The 19,501-nt window shown below is 34.1% G+C and overlaps 1 protein-coding gene across 1 annotated transcript in view; it reads right to left on the reverse strand.

Annotated features, from left to right (window-relative positions):
• Window positions 1-19,501, reverse strand: part of bowl (brother of odd with entrails limited) — a 37,468-nt gene that overhangs the window by 17,453 nt on the left and 514 nt on the right. The window contains exon 2 of the mRNA XM_076124690.1: window positions 10,487-11,387. Within this exon, the coding sequence (XP_075980805.1) occupies window positions 10,487-11,370 (884 nt within the window). The 5' untranslated portion in view covers window positions 11,371-11,387. The remainder of the gene's footprint in view (window positions 1-10,486; window positions 11,388-19,501) is intronic.

Below are 19,501 nucleotides of genomic sequence, written 5' to 3' on the forward strand. Positions count from 1 at the left end.
ACAATGTCTTACCTGTTTGAGCATATTCTTACTTGTGTAATAGGTATTTAGATTGTACAGTACCTTATGCAACATCCAAATTGCTCTTCTGTATTTGGTATCCATATCCAAATATCTATCGTTTCTTTGGAATTATGAATAATACTGTATATGCATGCAGCTTTAATAAGGCCAAGAGTCCTTGAATCGGCGGCAAAATCTAACACGCACATTTCATAGAACTAAGCTTTAGACGTAGGTAATTACATTATTCGTATACAAATAGCGGAGGATGTTAATGTAAATACAAATATTCTTGACGAACGTGGGCTCGGTTTAGAGGCCGTGGTGGATGGCACCGGTACACCGCTTTGTTTGGACAAACAACCGGTCACTGTTTGCACGGGCCTCCTCGACACCACTCGGAAATATTTCCAACGAACTCTTGAGTAACTCGAGTGTAGTTATGAAAACGAATTTTTCAACCTCTCACAACCTACAGAAGAAGATTCTAAAGAAGCTTAACTTGATATATTTGAAGATACATAAGCTAATAAAGATATAAATAAAGTTTTAGAAAAACATTCAAACAACCGAATTTGAAGTAAAAAATGCTGTAGTAAATCATTGCTTTCACACAGATGGTAGACACAAAACAACCAATACAGATTGCTACTACAAGCTTAATGGCTTTTAAAAACTGGATTAAGTAGCAAAGAAATGCTAAATCGACGATAAGCATAAGTCTTGTCAACCCACGCTTGAACACGCATAAGTATACGTGACGTGTAGTAATATACTCTATACAGATAGCCTTAAAGACAATTTTTGGTTAAAAACTACATAAACTCGGCTCTGGACCCACGGAGATAAATTCTCTATTGTTGTCGGGGAAATATTCATATAATACTTTTGTTTCATGTAAAGAACTGTTTCTGGTAACGTAAAAGGAATATGAATGTTTATCTGCAAGGAGGTATATTTTTGAAATATTTACATGGCTTATTTTACTGGCTAAGATTGAAATGAGATTAAGTATGAATTATAATTACAAAGTATACATAAAGTCAAGAGCTTTGAATACTCTATAAGAGTATCTAAATAGCGATTCTTAATTAAATGTCAGTCATTATGGTGAATGCTGAACAGCAAGATACAAGATTAGTATTTTAAGCTATCCAACAAGTGGCGCTATAAAATCGTTAAGAGCAAATTTTGTTTTTTATTTGGTTTAGTCGCATTCCTCCCACCGAATTGGTGTAAAATATGCAATATTCACATAAAAATATTATAAAAGGAGTGTCAAGTATCTCACATATCGGATTATAAAATTCCGTAGAGGATTAACACAATGATGTTCAATTTGGTTAAGTTCCACGTCCCAGAAATTTATATGCGTAAGTCTCTGTGGGGAGTAACCGAAATGTTTTCAAGACTTTTTTAAATATTTAGCCATACAGATATCAAGTTGCAAATGCATTTATACGATAAAATCTGTGCTTTTTAAATGTATTTTTAACTTTCGATTAGTGTAGTCGATTGACAGTATAGATAAGTTTTACTTATCATAAGCCTAAGGAACCCTAAAGGCTGACGTTTCGACATTAAGAGACAGGTTCTTGGATTACGAATGAGTTACTTTCCGTTTTTGCGATAGCTAAAGTATGATTAATCGTAGCGATTGTATCGTAAGAATGTTAATTGAAAACTGACGTTCTGCGTTTATATTAAATAGTTTCGGTCTACTTATTTGTGAATAATTGCAAAGCAATGACGGAATGTTTATATCAACCGTGAGTCACATGCTTTAAAATTTAGACAATTTTGACTTCTGGGTCATCATTATTCTACAAGTTTTTTGCTTCATTGGCAATAAAATAAAATATTAATGGCAAATTAATAATAGGGTATTATTCTTAATCGCCACGCGTCATACCTATTCCACCAAAAAACATCGACACGGATAAAAATACCAAGCAATTGTTTTTATAAAACAAGTGATGTTATAAAACAGTCAATTATGAATACAGAAACAAGAATCCGACAACGTTTTGCATTTTATTTTATCTGAGAATCCGAATCACGCGAATGCTAAACTTAATTGGTTGGATATAGCGACAAAAAAGCGTTTTGCAACCTAACACGCAAACGTTCCAAGTATAATTTAAATAATACGTTTACCTGTCTGAATCGATTCAACAATAATGGCATCTGAATAATCTAAGACAGATTAAAATGGAATCCGTTACCATAAGACCGAAGAACCAGATGCGTGGTAATGACCGCAAACCGAAAATTCGAAAGTCACAGCTACGATTTTGACTGCCGATTCTGATGTGAATTGCCGATACGAGGAAAACTTATGAATTAAAATATGGGTACATCAATTACTTCATACAATTTTCGTATCGACGGCGAAGTTTCAAATGAGCGCGTTTACCGAAATTTCTTATCGGGAGATCTTTTAGCAAATACTTTCGGGAGATTTCGTAAGCGATCGACTCCGAGATAGCGCTGGCCCAACGGCAGCATTTTGACTTATTTCTTAATAAATAAACAACCAAGTTTATTTTCAGCGCCGCAGGTGCGCGGGATACGAATAAAATGCGTCCTTAACGTCAAAACGAATTGAGAGTACAGGATAAAAAGAAGTTGTGCAACGGTCTTCAAGAAACTTTCAAAAGGCAATGAGATACTGTGAAATCGACAAGCGGTTTGCCGCATATCGCGTACCTTGCTAATTATTCTACAACCTTAGTCACGATTATTTTAAACTCATGCTTGTATAAAGATTAAACCTGTACATCGATTTGCCTAATCAAATAAAGCAATAATCTTAACTTTGTTGTTTAAGAAGATGATCTCAAATGTCTACACACGATTCGAGATTCTATATTAACCGGCACTGCTTTTATGTTGTCCAACCCATCACAAAGGCGCTTTCAAAGAAGGTATTTTTAAAATTGACGAACATTACCATACGCAACCATCTGTTTCGGTCGAAACGAAAACGAATGTGTTTATAGTGTCACAAATTAAATTAGGGACCGAATATTCGGACATCGCGTGACAATTATGCGGAATCGCCCGAAGTGCTGCAGAAATGTGGAATTTGAATAACAGAGATTCCAATTTGAACGTTTACAAGACGAACAAACCTGTGTTAGCTATATGATTGGCTCCAAAGATGATAATTTCTAAAGACCGTAGGCGAATCTCTCGTTCCTGCGATCGAGTCCACCTGCCCCTCTTTGATTTATTATGGATTCAGTATTAATTTGATATCCCTTTTTGTTGTAGCCCCTTGAGCGATCTGTTCGAGCGAGAGCCTTACTCGGTCCCCATTATATGTGGTCTCGGTTCAATCATAATTGCATATGAGCCTCGAGATAAAATAATGTTCAATGCGAAAATAATTCTTATGAGGACTTTAGCAAATATGGAATGTTTATATGGGCACATTAGAATAAGATAAGAACTATTCTGAATTATATTTATTAATAAACCTATTATTATATTTTTATGGTCGGGATTGTACATTGATTTATTATTCAAGAATTAAGCGTAACGAATAAGATTGTCAATTTCGGTATATTTGTAGGCGATTTATGCAAAACTAATCTTAATGACTTTTTCACTGATACAAAGTATTTTTAAAGGCTACAATAAAGCACAAGGACTTATACCGGCTCTTGACTTTGACCATACGAACGTAGCTTGAGGCTATAAGTAATTAATATGTTATTGATTATTTCGTCTGCATTCTGTACCTGTGTTTTTCATTTATACGAGCATGATAATTTATTTTTTGTCCTTGTCTGTACACTAAGAAACAAAAAGAGTGTAAGAGAAATGCATCAGCGTTATAATATTAATGTATCCCAGCAGATAGTCCGGACCAGTTTTTAATAAGAAATTGCCTCGCTTGCGGTAGAAAATTAATGATAGCTGATACCTGTCTAGGTGTAGTGCAACGTGGAATGTTTCGTGTTAGGCTTCCCGTATGCGTGCAACTAATTGTCAGTTTGTCGTCTACAAATTGTCTGTGTTTAGAAAAAGTAAATACTGAACTTGAGTAATGTATAATACTGGTGTGTATTTAAATCTTTAGTATAACTTTACTGCCTACAATTATTGTGAGGGTCTTCCGTTCCCACGGGGAATGTAAGGGATAAGTTATTATTAAGATATCAGCAGGTGAAGCCACCTGTGCGTCCATCATTTTGTGTTGTTTACCTGTCAAGACTCTGTAGAATGTACACGCTACAACTGTTTATTACAATGTTTTTGAATCATATTTTGTTTTATCAATCGCATTCAAGAGCTGGATAAAGACTAGTAACTATGCTGTGTATTTCGTGGCTTCCAAAGAAAGACATTTGTGTATTCGGCTATCATTCATTTAATATTTTATTTTATACTGGACAATTACTACTTGAACTTCCATTTGACTACTTACGAAACGTTAGTAAAATTCCTCTAAGGAATAAAATCCATGATTATTATTATAGCAGTGTTAAAATAGATAACATCAGTGAAAAAGAAACACTCAAATACATGCGTGTACAACATTGCGAAACAAGATTTTTGCGATACAACATCGAGAGAGTTTGGCATTCGCTAATGGTAGTTCATTAAATACCATATTGTTAATTAAAATCCAACGAAACAGAGATGCGATATTTTAATTAGTCGTAAGAGAATCGTGCGTGTGCCGAGGGCCTAAAGCCGTTTATATCTTGGCTTACTACGGGTTATTGGTGTGAACAGCGATGTATATATACTATATACATATATGTGTTTATGTAGTCGTCAGTCCATCATGGGAATATCGGTACTTAATGGCTAAATTTTAATTCGAAGTGAACCAACGCGTTTTGACGGAAATTATTACGTAAGTTTCATTATCGGTTTGATTATAAATTATGGTTGGTTTACTGATGTTCGATGTTATCTTAAGATTCTGTTAGAGTTAATTACTCTTTATTTAATTAACTTAATTAAAGATGATTCTATGTTTTTTTACTTTATTCAGACACAACGCATTCATGACTGCTATGTCTAAGAATAGGTAATTCCTCCCTTCAAAAAGAAAGAAATGAGCACTGATAAGAACAAAAAACAACTATTTTTTTAAGAAAAAAATAAAATATATTACTAACCAACTTAGTTAAGCCAGCACGTGACTATGATTGGCGTAATTGTATTTATTACCCTTAAAGTCGTCACCGCGCAGACTCGATGTGCATCTTAGAATTATTTTATTAAACCATTTCTCCATCCCTTAAATATTTACAGTAAAATAAAATTCTTATAGTAGAATAGTTGAGTACTCGCTTCTCTGTTCAAAGTATTATCTACGTCATCACCAAGGTTCGCACGAACAATATTCAGGTTATAATATAAACGCCAGACTATGTTTAATATAAGTAAAAATATTCTGATCACGCATCGATTCTCGATCCATTTTTGATAAGAAAGGATCATTAAAAGCTATTTTATATTTACGTAAGGCCGGTAACTTATTAAATATTCATGAAAATAATACCACGAGTATTATTTTTGCTTTGTTTTTTTATGATTTTAAGTGGATATAGTCTGTTGGTTTCTTGGACAAAGATAGTGGAGACTAAAGTAAAGATTATTAATAACATGAGTACTGTGTATCGTGGGTTCAAATCTTAGGCAGAGCAATTTTATATGTTATCCACAGATAGTGTATATTTACCACCTTAAACTGCACAGACTACCAAATATGTGGTAAACTAGACCCATAAAATTTTGTCCGAATCAAACTAAGGATACCTATATTACGTAAGTCAACGGTATAGAAAAATCGCGTCGAAACGAGAACCTTCCCCTTTTTACAAATGATTAAAAGCGAAGATATCAATGATTGAATAAGTTCTATGAAGTTACAAGAAAAAATAGTCTCAAAGGCAGAATCTATCTTCGGCACCTTTTATCAAAACGCATATTTAACTATCCAGTGCAATTTAAAATAATATTCTCAAAGATTCTGATATACGATCATAATTTTATTCTCCACATTTCTTAGAAACTCAAGTCCTGTCGAGTCGTTTTTTCTTCAAGGTATTAATTACGTCCGTGGGCTTAATGGTAGAGTATTATGCATCTTGCATTTTAGTTATGAAGCCAATCATAACATAATTATGGGCGACAAAAAATAGATGCATTTTAGCGATGAGTTCATTTTGCCGTCGCAAATAGAACTTTGAGATCGTCGAGTTTTTAATACGGCTTTAATTCTAGCAGAAATTTATATTCAAATGGATAATAGAGAATTTTTGCGTTATCATTTTGTTTGAATATGATTACTATCAAAATGTAATAATTGAAATTATTGGTTTAAATGTGTGTTGTGATATTCTAATAACATTAGTTCAAATTATCGCATACGAAGAGATACAATAGCAATCAACAGTCTATGAGCTAATTAAAGTTCCCCTAAAGATTAAGTTACAGACCACACAAGGCTTCGCGGCAAACTTGTTACCAAGCCACCAGTGCCGAACAAATACTCGATTAAAAATACCCACAAAAGTACTGATGGTCATCGGAATTAAGTGAGAAATAAGACCAAAGAGTTTTTGTTGAGCTCCATTCAATATCAACGGATACTCATAAAACGATGTACGGAATTGTACCGAATAATAATAGTTTTAAATTACTCCTCCGACGCTCGACTTAGCCACGTGTCGGTACCGACAGCAACATAAAAAATTCTTAGTAACAAAATTAACTACTACTTTTTCAATAAAAAAAAATCAGTAAATTTTCTTAATGAGCAGAAACTAATTTGCCGAAACACATTCAAAGGAATTTTATGGCAACGACAATAAAAATAATCAGTAGACGCTATAAAAAAGTCCAAAACATCTTTATGGCGTTGTCCTATAAAAATGTATAGTGAATAAAATTATTCGCATACTAGTTAGTAAGTAATATGATTTATTTGCTGTCGGTACTGGGTCCTGCATTCTATTTCTTGGTCCAATAGAAAATGGTGAGTCATCAGAATTTAAACTAATTACGTTGGAGAGTAAAAAACTCTGGTGTATAATGTGGAACTGAATCGGTCGGCTAGAATCCATCAGAAAATCACAAAGATCATGGTGTTTTTTGTCGTGTTTTGTTGCTTGTGGTCGGACCGCAATGGAAGTTTGATTAGAATTTCACGTTTTTTGCAAAACCAGTACCTAGCTCGTTTCTCTACAACTATCGACTACCAACCGGCTAGCCATCGAGAAATTTTACACGAAATTCTGTTTAGCGCCTCTGCCGGGCTACGTAGGAACTATTTTGGCAGTACATTTTGAATGTCAAGCTCTCGATACTTGTCAGTACCGACTGTGGAGTGTACTAATGTATTATAAGATTATAAGAAGAATAATGATTGAAGAGGCTAGTCACTAGATAGTATGAGAAACCCTGTATACGGATTCGTGACTGAGATTTGTCAAGATATAGGCTTTCCTTAACCAGTTATTTAATTCGCCAAATTAACAGTAACTGAAGTTAAACTAATCACATGAAATATGAGAACGGACACTAAAAGGAACAGGCTTTTATAATTTATGTGTCATCAGTAGCTTGTTGATGACCAATAAAGAAATATATTAAACAAAATAATGTAATTAAAATGGTACGGTTGTAAATTAGTTTAAAGCTTGAAAAAGAGACAACATTTCTTTAATTAAATTAACTTTTCTTGCATATTCAGGCCTCATAATAAGAAAGAAAAAATATAATAATTGAAGATTAAAAGAACATAATTGCAATTAATGTTTGGATCCAACCTGCTGACATTCTACAAATGCTAGTCTTTAAATTAAACGAGTTTATTTAATTAAACTTTACTTTGATAAAAGTCTTAATTTCGGTCTCAGAAATATTTTTTCTAAGTTCAAAAGTAAACAAGTCCATTCCTATTTATATCTTCGTAATCAAGCAATAAAAGTTATGTATGTCTCCTAATTGGTATAGCACACAAAAATGTCAAAACTATTAGACGGCGACGTAACGAAAGAAATCGATATTCAATTTGAATATTAATTTATTCAATAAGGAAACATATTAATTCATGTTGAATTGACACGTACGGAGTTGAACACTCAAATAGATTTTTTATAAAACTTAAAATCAGTTTTGTTATGTTATCGATACAGAATGGAACTGTCACTGTATTCCGACAACTTAGTATGGAGACATTCTATACACGACTAATATAAAATAGCCGTATTAAATAGGCGACCATCAGCTGCTAAAAGTAAGGTCTATTGTTTCAGAATTTTGTGTACCGCTACCAACCGCGAAACTTGCATACAAGTATCTCTATTAAGTTATTGGACTTTGGTTATTGGTTTGGATGGGATAGTGACTGCGATCAACAAAAACCAGATTTGGTTAAAAAAATCCAACTTTGTTCTACAAATCCCTTCCAAATGTATCAAGTAGTGGTTTAAAGTGGTCACAGTTGATACCACATTGCTATCGCATCAGTTATTGTATGGGAAAGGTTTATTGTTCCTGGGTTATGGAGGCACATATTCATCTATCAATGTCGTTTTGATGTCATAGAATTGACCCCCCGCCGTCTACGAACTTCCCGTAGACTAGAATCGAGACAAATTGGATACAAGAAACCTTGTCATTCATAAATGAAACCTATTTCGTGAACAATAAGACTCACTTTTCTTTGCCATAGAGCCAGCAAATTGATTTTATAACAAAACAGTCGTAGGGACTCAAATATAACTCTTGACTTTTTCGCGGATTTTCTTCGGTTAATTAAAAGCGTGAAGGCTATTAAAGTGAATTTGATGTTACTTCTGTGACGAAATGACGTTTATTTCTACAATGTTTTGACCAAAGTCCGGTTCGTAAAGACATAGGAAATACATTAGAAGCATAGTCATTTTACAACGATATCTCTGATTGACAGATAGACATAGTTGTGATTTCCACAATAATTTTATCAGTACTTTTTTAATCTCGGTAATGTTTTAACATGTTTTTTGATAAACAGTTTTCACATAATATCGCTTGATCTTATAAATAAAGTAACAAACAAGTGTTGTTGTTGTAACTCATAAAATATATAAGTAACGTGTTATAAAATATCTTGATAGACGTTTGAACTTTTCCATTATAATTGTTCGTAATTGATTAAGTTAATAACTTATACGGAATCGAGACGTGAATTATTGCGTAACGACCATCGGACACTTCGACCGCTTTTCTTTTGTTTGTAAAAAAGAAAGTTTAAATGCTTGAGTTGACATAACCTATGGTTTTCTCTTTCAAGTAATATGAGATTATTTCGACTTAAACGTTCGATTTGATCAAGAAGCTAAAACGTCTATAAGCATATCAGTTTCAACTATCGAATCTTTCCGATCGAACCATTTTAATTGGCAACAGTTTGTTCTGTACATTTGGAAGTAAACCAAATCGTGAAGTGGTACAGTTAAAACGAGTTTTCATAAACTTTATTATTCAAATCAGAAAAAGTTTACTCTCACGGACATAATGTAATAAAAATACAAAAAGCTATATCAGAATAGGAATATGAACATTTGGTAGCAGAGTCCAATCAGGCCCAACGCCTGTTCAGATTTTATAACTCACTATAAAATTACACGATTCGCTTCGTAAGCCATCGACCCTCACACCAAACGAATGCTTTAATGAGTTATATATTATAGGATTGACGCTCAAAATATTTAAATCCGATTACAAACATCTTTGTAACGTTGTATGTGTGAGTAAGGACATAAAAATTCTTAGACCATCCGCATCTATGATGTTTTAAATATAAATTATATGGCCAGTAAATAATATTAATTATTAATATCGCTGTTATAAATATTAGATTTATATTTTTCGTTTTTGTTAGTCTCTTTTTCGCAAATGTTTTTACGTATCATATCTCAGATTTTTTACGAGTTAACCTTTTGTTATTAGCAATGCATGCTCGCTGCTCAGATATACTCTAATAAAATCCATCAGCTCGTCTGTCATGTGCTGTCCGAGACAGCGATATATTATTTGTCCGTTATCTCGAAGTACAATCACGACCGGCCAGCGACCACTACTTTAGATATTACTCAACAAATGGCATTCGTTTGTACAGTCGTCAGCCGACATTTTTTCAAAACAAGTGTACATGAGCATTGCTTTTGAAAGTATAATCACCTTTTACTTATTAATCAAGATATAAAGATTTCCGAGAAGCCGTAGCTAGCTACGATCGAGCAACTTTATAAATATTCCGTTTCCAAGTAGTCGGGCGGATACGGCTACAGTCGGCTTAACATCTGCAACTTGAGTTACACCGGCTGCTTGTTTCGTGCATACAAATTAGCTCTATAACAAACTACGATCAGCCTTGTAGAAAATTAAAATGTGCAGGAGAGCGGCACATCGATAATTTACTCAGAAATATACATAATTATAAACTTGACGGTTGATAGGAATTACATACCTGTGGTCTCTCAAGTGATCTTGTCGTCTGAAAGCTTTGCCGCAAATGTCGCAGGAGTATGGCCGCTCGTCGGTGTGGGTCCTTTCGTGAATCAGTAGGTTGTAAGACTTAGTAAATTGTCGGTTGCAGAATTTGCATATGAACTGTTTCTTAGGTCTTGAAGCCCGGCCAGGTGCTCTTAAAAGCCGCCGGTCTAAGTGCGGATGCATTTGGTGTGGGCCAGCGCCTGGGGGGAACAAGCCCGCTCCCGGAAATGTGAAACTACCAGCAGCAGTAGGCGAAGGGCCAGGTGCGCCAAGGAATGCACCTGGCGGTCCATAAATTGGTGGCTGCGATGACCCATCTGACATCATTCCCTCTATTGATGACGTTCTGTGATGTGGCATTAACATAGCCGCGGCAGCTTCACGTAACGCAACCTCTTTCCTTTTCTCGACCATCATAGCCATTAAATCAAAAGAGTTTCTTTTAGGAAAGTTTCCTGATGCTCTATCAGGAGAACCTTTTGCCGGTTCTGTCCGTTCTCTATCCATCATTCTTTCTCGCTCAATAATTTCTGAGGGTATTAAAGCGGGATGCATTTCGTTAGGATATATTACTGGGTGCATAGAGCGGGTAGGTACAACAGGTACAAAAGCTGAGGACTCGCGATGTGTTGCAGTTAGCAAAGAACCTGTAGTGATCTGACGGTGGTAAGGCAATGGTGGTGAATCGAAGCTTGCGCTTGGGTTCCTGCCGCTTGATGAAGGACGTTGTTGTGCTCGTTCAGCTGAGCTGGCAAGGAACTGGTCATGTCTAGATCTTAGAGGCGCAGTAACTGGTGTGTCGTTAACTGGGCGAGGTGTAGACGCCCTGGATACGACTGCTCCACCGTTGTCCGACATCACGGTTTCAAGAACATCTGAAAACATAAAATATATTACAACAAACACGTGATAATAATCATATATCAAGTGATAGTTTATTTAGTAGTGAACATGCAAGAGGAAAAAAAGTTACCTTATTTACACCTAATCATCAAAATAAGCCCAAAATTCTACTAAAGATAAACACCTCTACTTCATGCTCAACTTAAAGACTATTTAACGAAGAAACATTTAAATGATAAAAACTTTATAGCCACAGTCACAGTAAATTAACTGCACATGAATACTCCTCTAACTAAACACTGATTGTTATCTCTGTTCATCAGTAGATCGTACGTTCGATACACCGTTCTTATTTCCATTACCATCCCACGAGTGATGAACATTGAGATTTATGGATCGAGAAACATGCTTAATTAAGCAGCCCTGCATTGTTTTAGTCTATTAGCATAAAACATAAATTCTCACCTAACAAATGTATTGAAATCAGATCATTCGTTACCATATTCCATTTGCATCTTTGAATTGGTTCTTTTTGGGATGGTTTGTTAATTAAAATCGATGTGTGCTCGTGAGTGGTTGAATTATTTATTGATGCTGATCATCAGTTCTTGTGACTATGATCGCTTGCATGCTATTAAATAAATGATCAAATGAATTACTTTTAGAACTATATTTAGATTTTGTTAAACAGATGAAATTAAGAATCAAAGCCAATTTTTTTATCTTGCGTCGTTATTCTTCGAAAACAAAACCGTTGCAAGAAAAGAAAAGAAAAACATGCGTATAGAGGCACTAGATCCAGGGACAAAGATATTTGTTTCCAGTAAGAAACCGGTTGCACTGTGCTGTGGGTAGAAACTTTAGTGACCTCTGCATTGTAACATGACACTACTTACGCACAAATGTGATCTTTAAACCTAACATACTGGTACTAAGACTGGAATGTAGGCAAGCAAATATCCTGTTTAAATACAACGGTCAATGTTAGATTTAAAATCCCACCTTCACCAAAGCTTAGCTACTTATGATACTTCTAAATATGGAAAATGAAGACTAAGCTAGCAATTAATATAAATCATTTGTGCGTTTTCGGAAATGTAAATTTTACAAAATTTATTAAAGTTATGATTTCATTTTATCATCCTAAGTTTATCCGTATCTAATGTCAAAGCGAATAAAAATAAAATATCGGTCGATATCACACTTATATCTGTATAATATTAATATTCTGTGCTACAAAACGTTTTGTTCTTTATTTTTACATTTTCTTGCTAGCCTCATGCATCATTCATCAATTTATAGTTTTGTATAAGTTATAAGCTTCTGGTGATATCAGAAAATGTTAATGAGTACCGGATTTGGTCATGGTATCGGCATTAGTGTCAATACCTGATATATTGCGGACTGTTCTTTGATTTGATTTTACTATAAATTTTTGGTAATTTACTTTAAAATTTATTATTATTGTGTTTGAAGTTCCCATATCGACCTCCGGCCATGTTCGTTGAAGTCAATATCATTTGGTTGTTGTGTAAATCTTGTATGTTATGATGTAGTTATACGCCAATCGACGTTGATTACTGAAATTGTGCTATTCCTATTAGTCATTATAAACAACTTGACACATTTCTGTTCTTAAGTGAGTTTATTCTCATGCCTTTAAAACCCATTATATATTCATCCAAGTTTTTTAGACGCTATAAATTCGATTAACATATCCGTGTCAATTTTATAGGAACTGACACTAACAATATCCCGTTCTCAATATGAGTGAAGCTCTAATAAAGTCTCAAAGATTGCTATTCAGAGATTTACGATGGCCGCCTATTTCCATTTGAGATGAGCAACATGTTTGACAATAAAACTGTATGAGACGCTGCGTGTGTTTTCATAAAGTTTCCGGCGTCTGTATGTTTTATATTCCTGTCTCTAGTTGTTGCCGTTTATGTTTTGTTATTATTCGCTTTTTTATGTTCCATTTTACTAGACTTGGTTAAGATGTTTAAAATAACATTGTGCAAGTATTTTCTTTGTGTAATAATAGAGCTTATTTTGATGATGTTGTGATTCCATCTCTACCAAAAGTCTGGTATACTATTATTTGAATTTTTTTCTTCGGCTTGTTCAAGTTTAGCAAGTGAAATGTTACGTTTTCTGTTATCGGTATGAAGTGAAATTGCTGTTACGGTAAAATTAATTGAAGCACCATTAATTAGGTAACAGAATGAAAGTTGTTTGTATTCGTTTCTTTTTGTGCACGAAAGCTAAGGATGTTCCTATTTTTTTTAATACATTTAATATAAAAAAATTGTCTCTCGTATATCAAAATAAGCTCATAGAATATATGAATCAAAAGACTAATAAATCAACATCCTACTGTCATAAAACTTTTTCTGTGAACATACAAAACCGTCTATCTCGTCTATCTACATAATCTTATACAAGAAATCACATTTTATTACTGCTCTATCATATTTTTTAACGGCACCAATAAGAAAAATCTAGCCGTCATTTATACCTACTACAAAAGATTAATCTCAAATTCAATTTCTTGAAGCGAGATCGAAAAAGGTGTACCGAGCCCGCATTTCACTGCACGCTGTCCGGTCTACCGTAAAAGCCTCTGATTTTGTTGCTATCCTTCTCACACCTTCATGTCAATGTCTTCTATCCTGCTCGCACTTGTGCCGCCTGATCGAATTTCTACCATCTTACTTGCACCGGAGCAGTAAAACTACTTTTATCTCTCTTTGGGTTCGAGAATTTAGAGATATGAATATTTATGTGGACACAGTGCAGTTAGTAATGGAGGCTGGGATGTAATACCGGTCATTTCAATAACATAAAGCTTTTAAAAGGAATATTTTAAAGCGATCTCCTTGGATATTTAAATTTCTTGTATTGAGAATAGGTGTTTACTATACTGGTCCGATATGAAACTATCTCTATGTTTTTGAAATGTTTAACCCGTTTGTATATTGCTCTTGTAAACAGTTGAGTAGGTTTCGATTTTGTTTGTAGAAGTAGATATTGATAAGGTTTGTTTTGGTCTGAACTAAAAGTCATTATCTTTTCTCTCTTTCTCTCTCTAAAAATAAAGCGAATAGACAAATGAAATATACTAAATAATTATGTACAATTAAGATTTGAGCTAAATCATATCCAACGCTGACGCCTAAAAGTAGGATTTAAATAGACTGCCATATAGATAAATTTTAATATGTTTGACTTTACAATCTTTGGCTTAGATAAACCTACCAGCCTAATTTTGGATAAATCTACGTAAATCGACTTTACAAGGTAGTTCCTTTGCAAATTACTTTAAAGAACACGTGTTATTGCAGATAATATAATATAAGTAAAAGTATAATCCGACAACTTAGTAGCGAGCCTTGCAGCGTTTACCCAGAATATGATGAACAATTCTGTGTATTCCTAAAATAAAGTAGCAGTATCAAACAAGCCACCATCAGCGGCATAAATCTACGGTACACTGATGTTCATAATTTTAAATTTTGTATACCTCCACCACCCGCGAACGAAGCATACAAGGCTGTTTACTAAGTTGTTCATCTATATAGTACATATATTATCTAAACCTGTACACTTAATAAAACAGCCTCCAATGTTTTGAAATAAATAAACCCCGCTATCTTTATCACAGCAGTTTATACCACTTATACATCCAACATATTTATATTTATGTCCGTTCAAAGACTTTTATGAGATTCTGCTACTTAACACCATTACATTGTAACTTGTATATGACAATATGCAATACGCATAGAATATTTCGATCGTAAACTTTGTACATACAAAGTGTCGCTGTGCGTGCAAAAGTCTCTATGTGTTGAAGGCGAATTCTTCGCTTCTGATGCAGTTTTCATTGGTATTTCGACATCATACTGTAGACAGTTCATAGATAGAGAGAGCTCTAATATGTATATTTTTATAAAAATGAATTACTTATTGGTCGACTAGTTTAAAAACATAGATTTTTGAGCTTCCTAGAAAATCGGTATGTAAAAACCATTCAGTTACTTTTTCACTTGCAGCAAAGAAATGCGATAACATAGACCTATGTATCATCACAATACATTTTTGCATAGATTTGCAAAGTCAATACAAGAAACCAGTAATTAATTGTAGTATCATTCACGGTTTCATTCACATAGTTTGCGTTTTTGTGAAATTATTGATCCGTTATGATTGAGTAACAATGATTGTGGGAACTCTATAAGAAGGCTAATAGTGTGAAGTTCTCGATGATCTAAGTTTTTTTGCTAGTCGTTTGTCCTAACATTTTGGGAGGAACGAACTTTAAATTATATTCGTTAAATTTTGTATCCAGTATCGCGATTCTCTACCTACCAACGACAACCAGCTAGCTATTGAAAAATTTTGTTGGAAAATCTATTCAGCGCCTCTAGAGGGCGTAGTAGAAACTATTTTGGCAGTACATTTCAAATGTCAAACTCTCGATACTCGATGGTTCCAATTGTAGAGAATCGTGCTACAGTTTTCCTTGTTTAACGTCTTCATCAAACACGTGACCTTACAGAAATGTTGTTTTTTGGAAAACTCTATAAATAGTTGTCAAGTTTCATTATATTGTTGTTGTCATTGACCGGATAATATGAACAAAAATAACAACGTATGTATTTATTCTTAAAACTTAATTCAAAGTGAATTAAGGATTGGCTCGAACTTGCGGCAAATAAATTAACCCGATACCAAATTATGACAGGCTCACAATTAAAATTAAATAGCCAAGCAATGTCTTAAGCAATTTATTGGCAGAACTTTTAGTATTCGTAGTCCACGTGGCCATTTGTAATACCGAACTGTCGGTTACGAAATGCTATTAAAATGTATTGAAATTTATGGAACGACATACGCCTAATCATAATCTGTTTTTCTCTCAACTAACCGCCAATTCACACTGAATATTTCAAAGCGATCTCTATATTATACAAGCAGATGAAATCATTAACATTTGACATGAATATTCATATAGTTTTAAATACGTTTGAATACATGGGAAAATTGGGCTAAGACTTGAGAGTATTGATAATGTATTTAAGTTTCTCTTTAATGATTTTCGGGGAAATCCGTTGTTTATATTGAGCACTTAAGCCTTTTGATAAAGTAAATAGATATCGAGTCGTATGTTTGGTTGTAAATGACCGTGTCGGTGGTTTCCGGCCATTTATCTACCGCTGCGCCATCTCACTCGGATCCTGTACTGAACGAATGAGGCATTTGCCAGAAAATGATCGTAAATGATTTATTCGTTTACATATAAGTCCTTCTTAACAGGTCTTACTTAGTCTAAGAATAATATTGACAATGATTACGATCTGTATGTTAAATTTGATGAGGCGTCATTCTGTATTTTGGTTTTTCTTTACAATTATGCGACTAGTAGTTTTTAAGTACATTTAGCGGTAGTTTATCTATTCAATAGCGTTTTTTGTACGAGTTTTAACGCTATTGAATAGATAAACTGCCGCTAAATTTACCTCAGGAACGGGGGTTAATCACTATTACACGCATAAGACATTGCTGCAACTGCAAATTGCAAAGAGAATTTACGAAATTCGTTACTGAGATACGTAAAGACTTAAAGTCCAATTCTCACACTAAATCCTGTTTCGGTTTACTTGCACTCAAACTTATCTGTCAATCTAGATATTTCGAGGAACTTTTCCAACTAAACGTCGGTTGGCGCTAACTGTCGGCTTACGCGAAAACAAGTGTTACTTAGCCCGATGCATGATAAATTGCAATCTGATTATCATTTTATTATATCTCTTTCATGTTTACCGACTATAATTGCATTTAAGACTCGGTTATCATTAGTACAAGGTATTTTAGTTTCCTTTAAAGATTAGTTTTGTTGATTTCAAAGGTTGTTTTCGGTTAATGTTGCCAAGCTGGTAAATTAGTTTGATGCTAAATTTCGTATTGATAGCAGTTCTCTGTTAAATAATCTACTATTAGTAAGTGCTATTGCACTTTGTTAGTAACGAATATTGCTGCTAGCACACAAATAACATAGGGACTATTTTGTTGTAAAATCCACAGTGTAGAGACGACTACGGTTTGAATTTGATGTAATGATGGAATGACAATGTTTGAACAGAATGACGGAACAAAACCTTACCAAAGAAACATAATTTCACGACAAACTACCAAGCATTGTACCGCTAATACTGTATTCTATGTCTCTTTCAAAAGATTTAACGACAAAACTACACGTACGATTTTCTATCAACAAAAGATAATAGTCAATCAACAGTACTTCCCCATCGAGTTATTTACTGCCATCAAAATGCCAAATACTTGGAAATAATAAAGGTTTATTGCCGTTTGTGCCGCGGCATCCATTTTGGGTGTCGCAACGTACCCGATTACTATCGTACTATGATTAGATTAGCCGTTATCACTTGATGGTGAAGATTAACTACTATTTGTAGAACAATTAAAACCTTCCGACGTTTCTACTGTATTACAATTGCGTAATGTGTCCTTATGCGTATGTTGGTTTTAGTTAGAGATGCAGAGTAAAATCCTAGTGGAAAAATATTTGATAAGATTAACTGTCGTATAATTTTCTGCTGCATTGCTCTTAATCTGGTAGATTATGTCAATCCTTGTTTTTCACTGTAATAAAGGGACAAGGCCAACTTATTATGCAGCATTTTTCAGTCAAAATTGTTGACGTAAATACGAACACAATAAAAGTTACAGTTCATTCAAGAAATATGATGTCTTAGGCTAGGCTTTTCCTAGAGTCAAAGCAAAGGTCTATCTATAGAGTCTCATAGTAAATGTTAGTAAAAAGTTCATTATTAGTAGTAGTAATTACAAAAGTAAAAGAAAAATCGTTCAGATATGGTTTAAAATAATATTTTTTGCCGTTAAAACAAGTAGGAGTGTTCAAGCCACGCAGAGTCTACCGCAAGTCGAATCGTATTCAAGGCTCCGGCTTCACCCGATGCCAATATGTAATTAGTTTTTATGGCGATTTTTATTATGTTACTGTGATTGGATGTTGTAAAATTTGCTATTATGACCAAACGCGGTGATCAGAAATGAATCTTTTAATCGGTTTGGTAATTATATTTAATAAGACTTTAAACGTTGCTTAGAAATGAGAAAATCCGCTTATGAATAGAATTCAACTGCATAAGAAAAAATATACTTTATTTTACAAAAAGATACATTACGTATAGCAATTACTTAGGTCTAGTATCATTAACTAAGCTAAGTTACAAGAAACTTATGTTTTGTTTCTTTCACTCATATGTAACGAAAAAGGGAAAACATATTTTAGCAGTATTTTAATTGAAATAAATTGAATAGACTTTACAGTTACGCTTGTGGCTGAGGGGGTGAACATTCAGTTGCATTTACTAAGCATTAATTTCAAGTTACTTATTTACTACCTATTATTATTTATGTTTTATGTGAACTAACAAGTGCTCCTATTGTACTTGAATAATAACATGAGGAAGTTATTCCATGCAGCAATGTCACTATCATCTCATAATGTTCACGCTATATTGACCTGTATGTCTCTTGCAATAGAGTTGAAAGTTCATTGTTAAAAATCGCGGTTGGTTTATTTCATCATGGTTTAACATGCACGTGGAAGAGAGGGGTAATAAAAGTATGATTATTACAAGTAACTGAAGAATATAAATACATCAATAGAAAATAATTGGTGTCATATACATACAAGTTGATAACTTTTGTATTAACCTATTTCGAGTAAAAAGTAATAGATATGGGTTGGATAGTATAAAGAAGAATGGTTAAAATTATTGAAAAGTCATTGAACTAACTATAAGCCAAGACTCTACTGCACCTAAAACCGCAACAATGCCCCGGCACGCGCTAAAACAAAAGCCTTTACTTATTGAAAGTCCGTTTGCAGTAAATCTTTAAAACAATTAGATAATTACTGCGAAGCACGGTGGCAGGAAGTAATAAGTAAACAGCGCTGTAAAATAGAACAATAGAAGCAAACCGCACCACCGTTAGTTCCCAGAATTGTTTTTATAAAGCATACGCGTTCGAAACAATAACATACAGGGCACGCGATAAAACAGGTAGCGAAGCGCACCCTGCCTACCCAATT

This window comes from Anticarsia gemmatalis, chromosome 16 (genome assembly GCF_050436995.1).
Source record: "Anticarsia gemmatalis isolate Benzon Research Colony breed Stoneville strain chromosome 16, ilAntGemm2 primary, whole genome shotgun sequence".
Taxonomy (NCBI): domain Eukaryota; kingdom Metazoa; phylum Arthropoda; class Insecta; order Lepidoptera; family Erebidae; genus Anticarsia; species Anticarsia gemmatalis.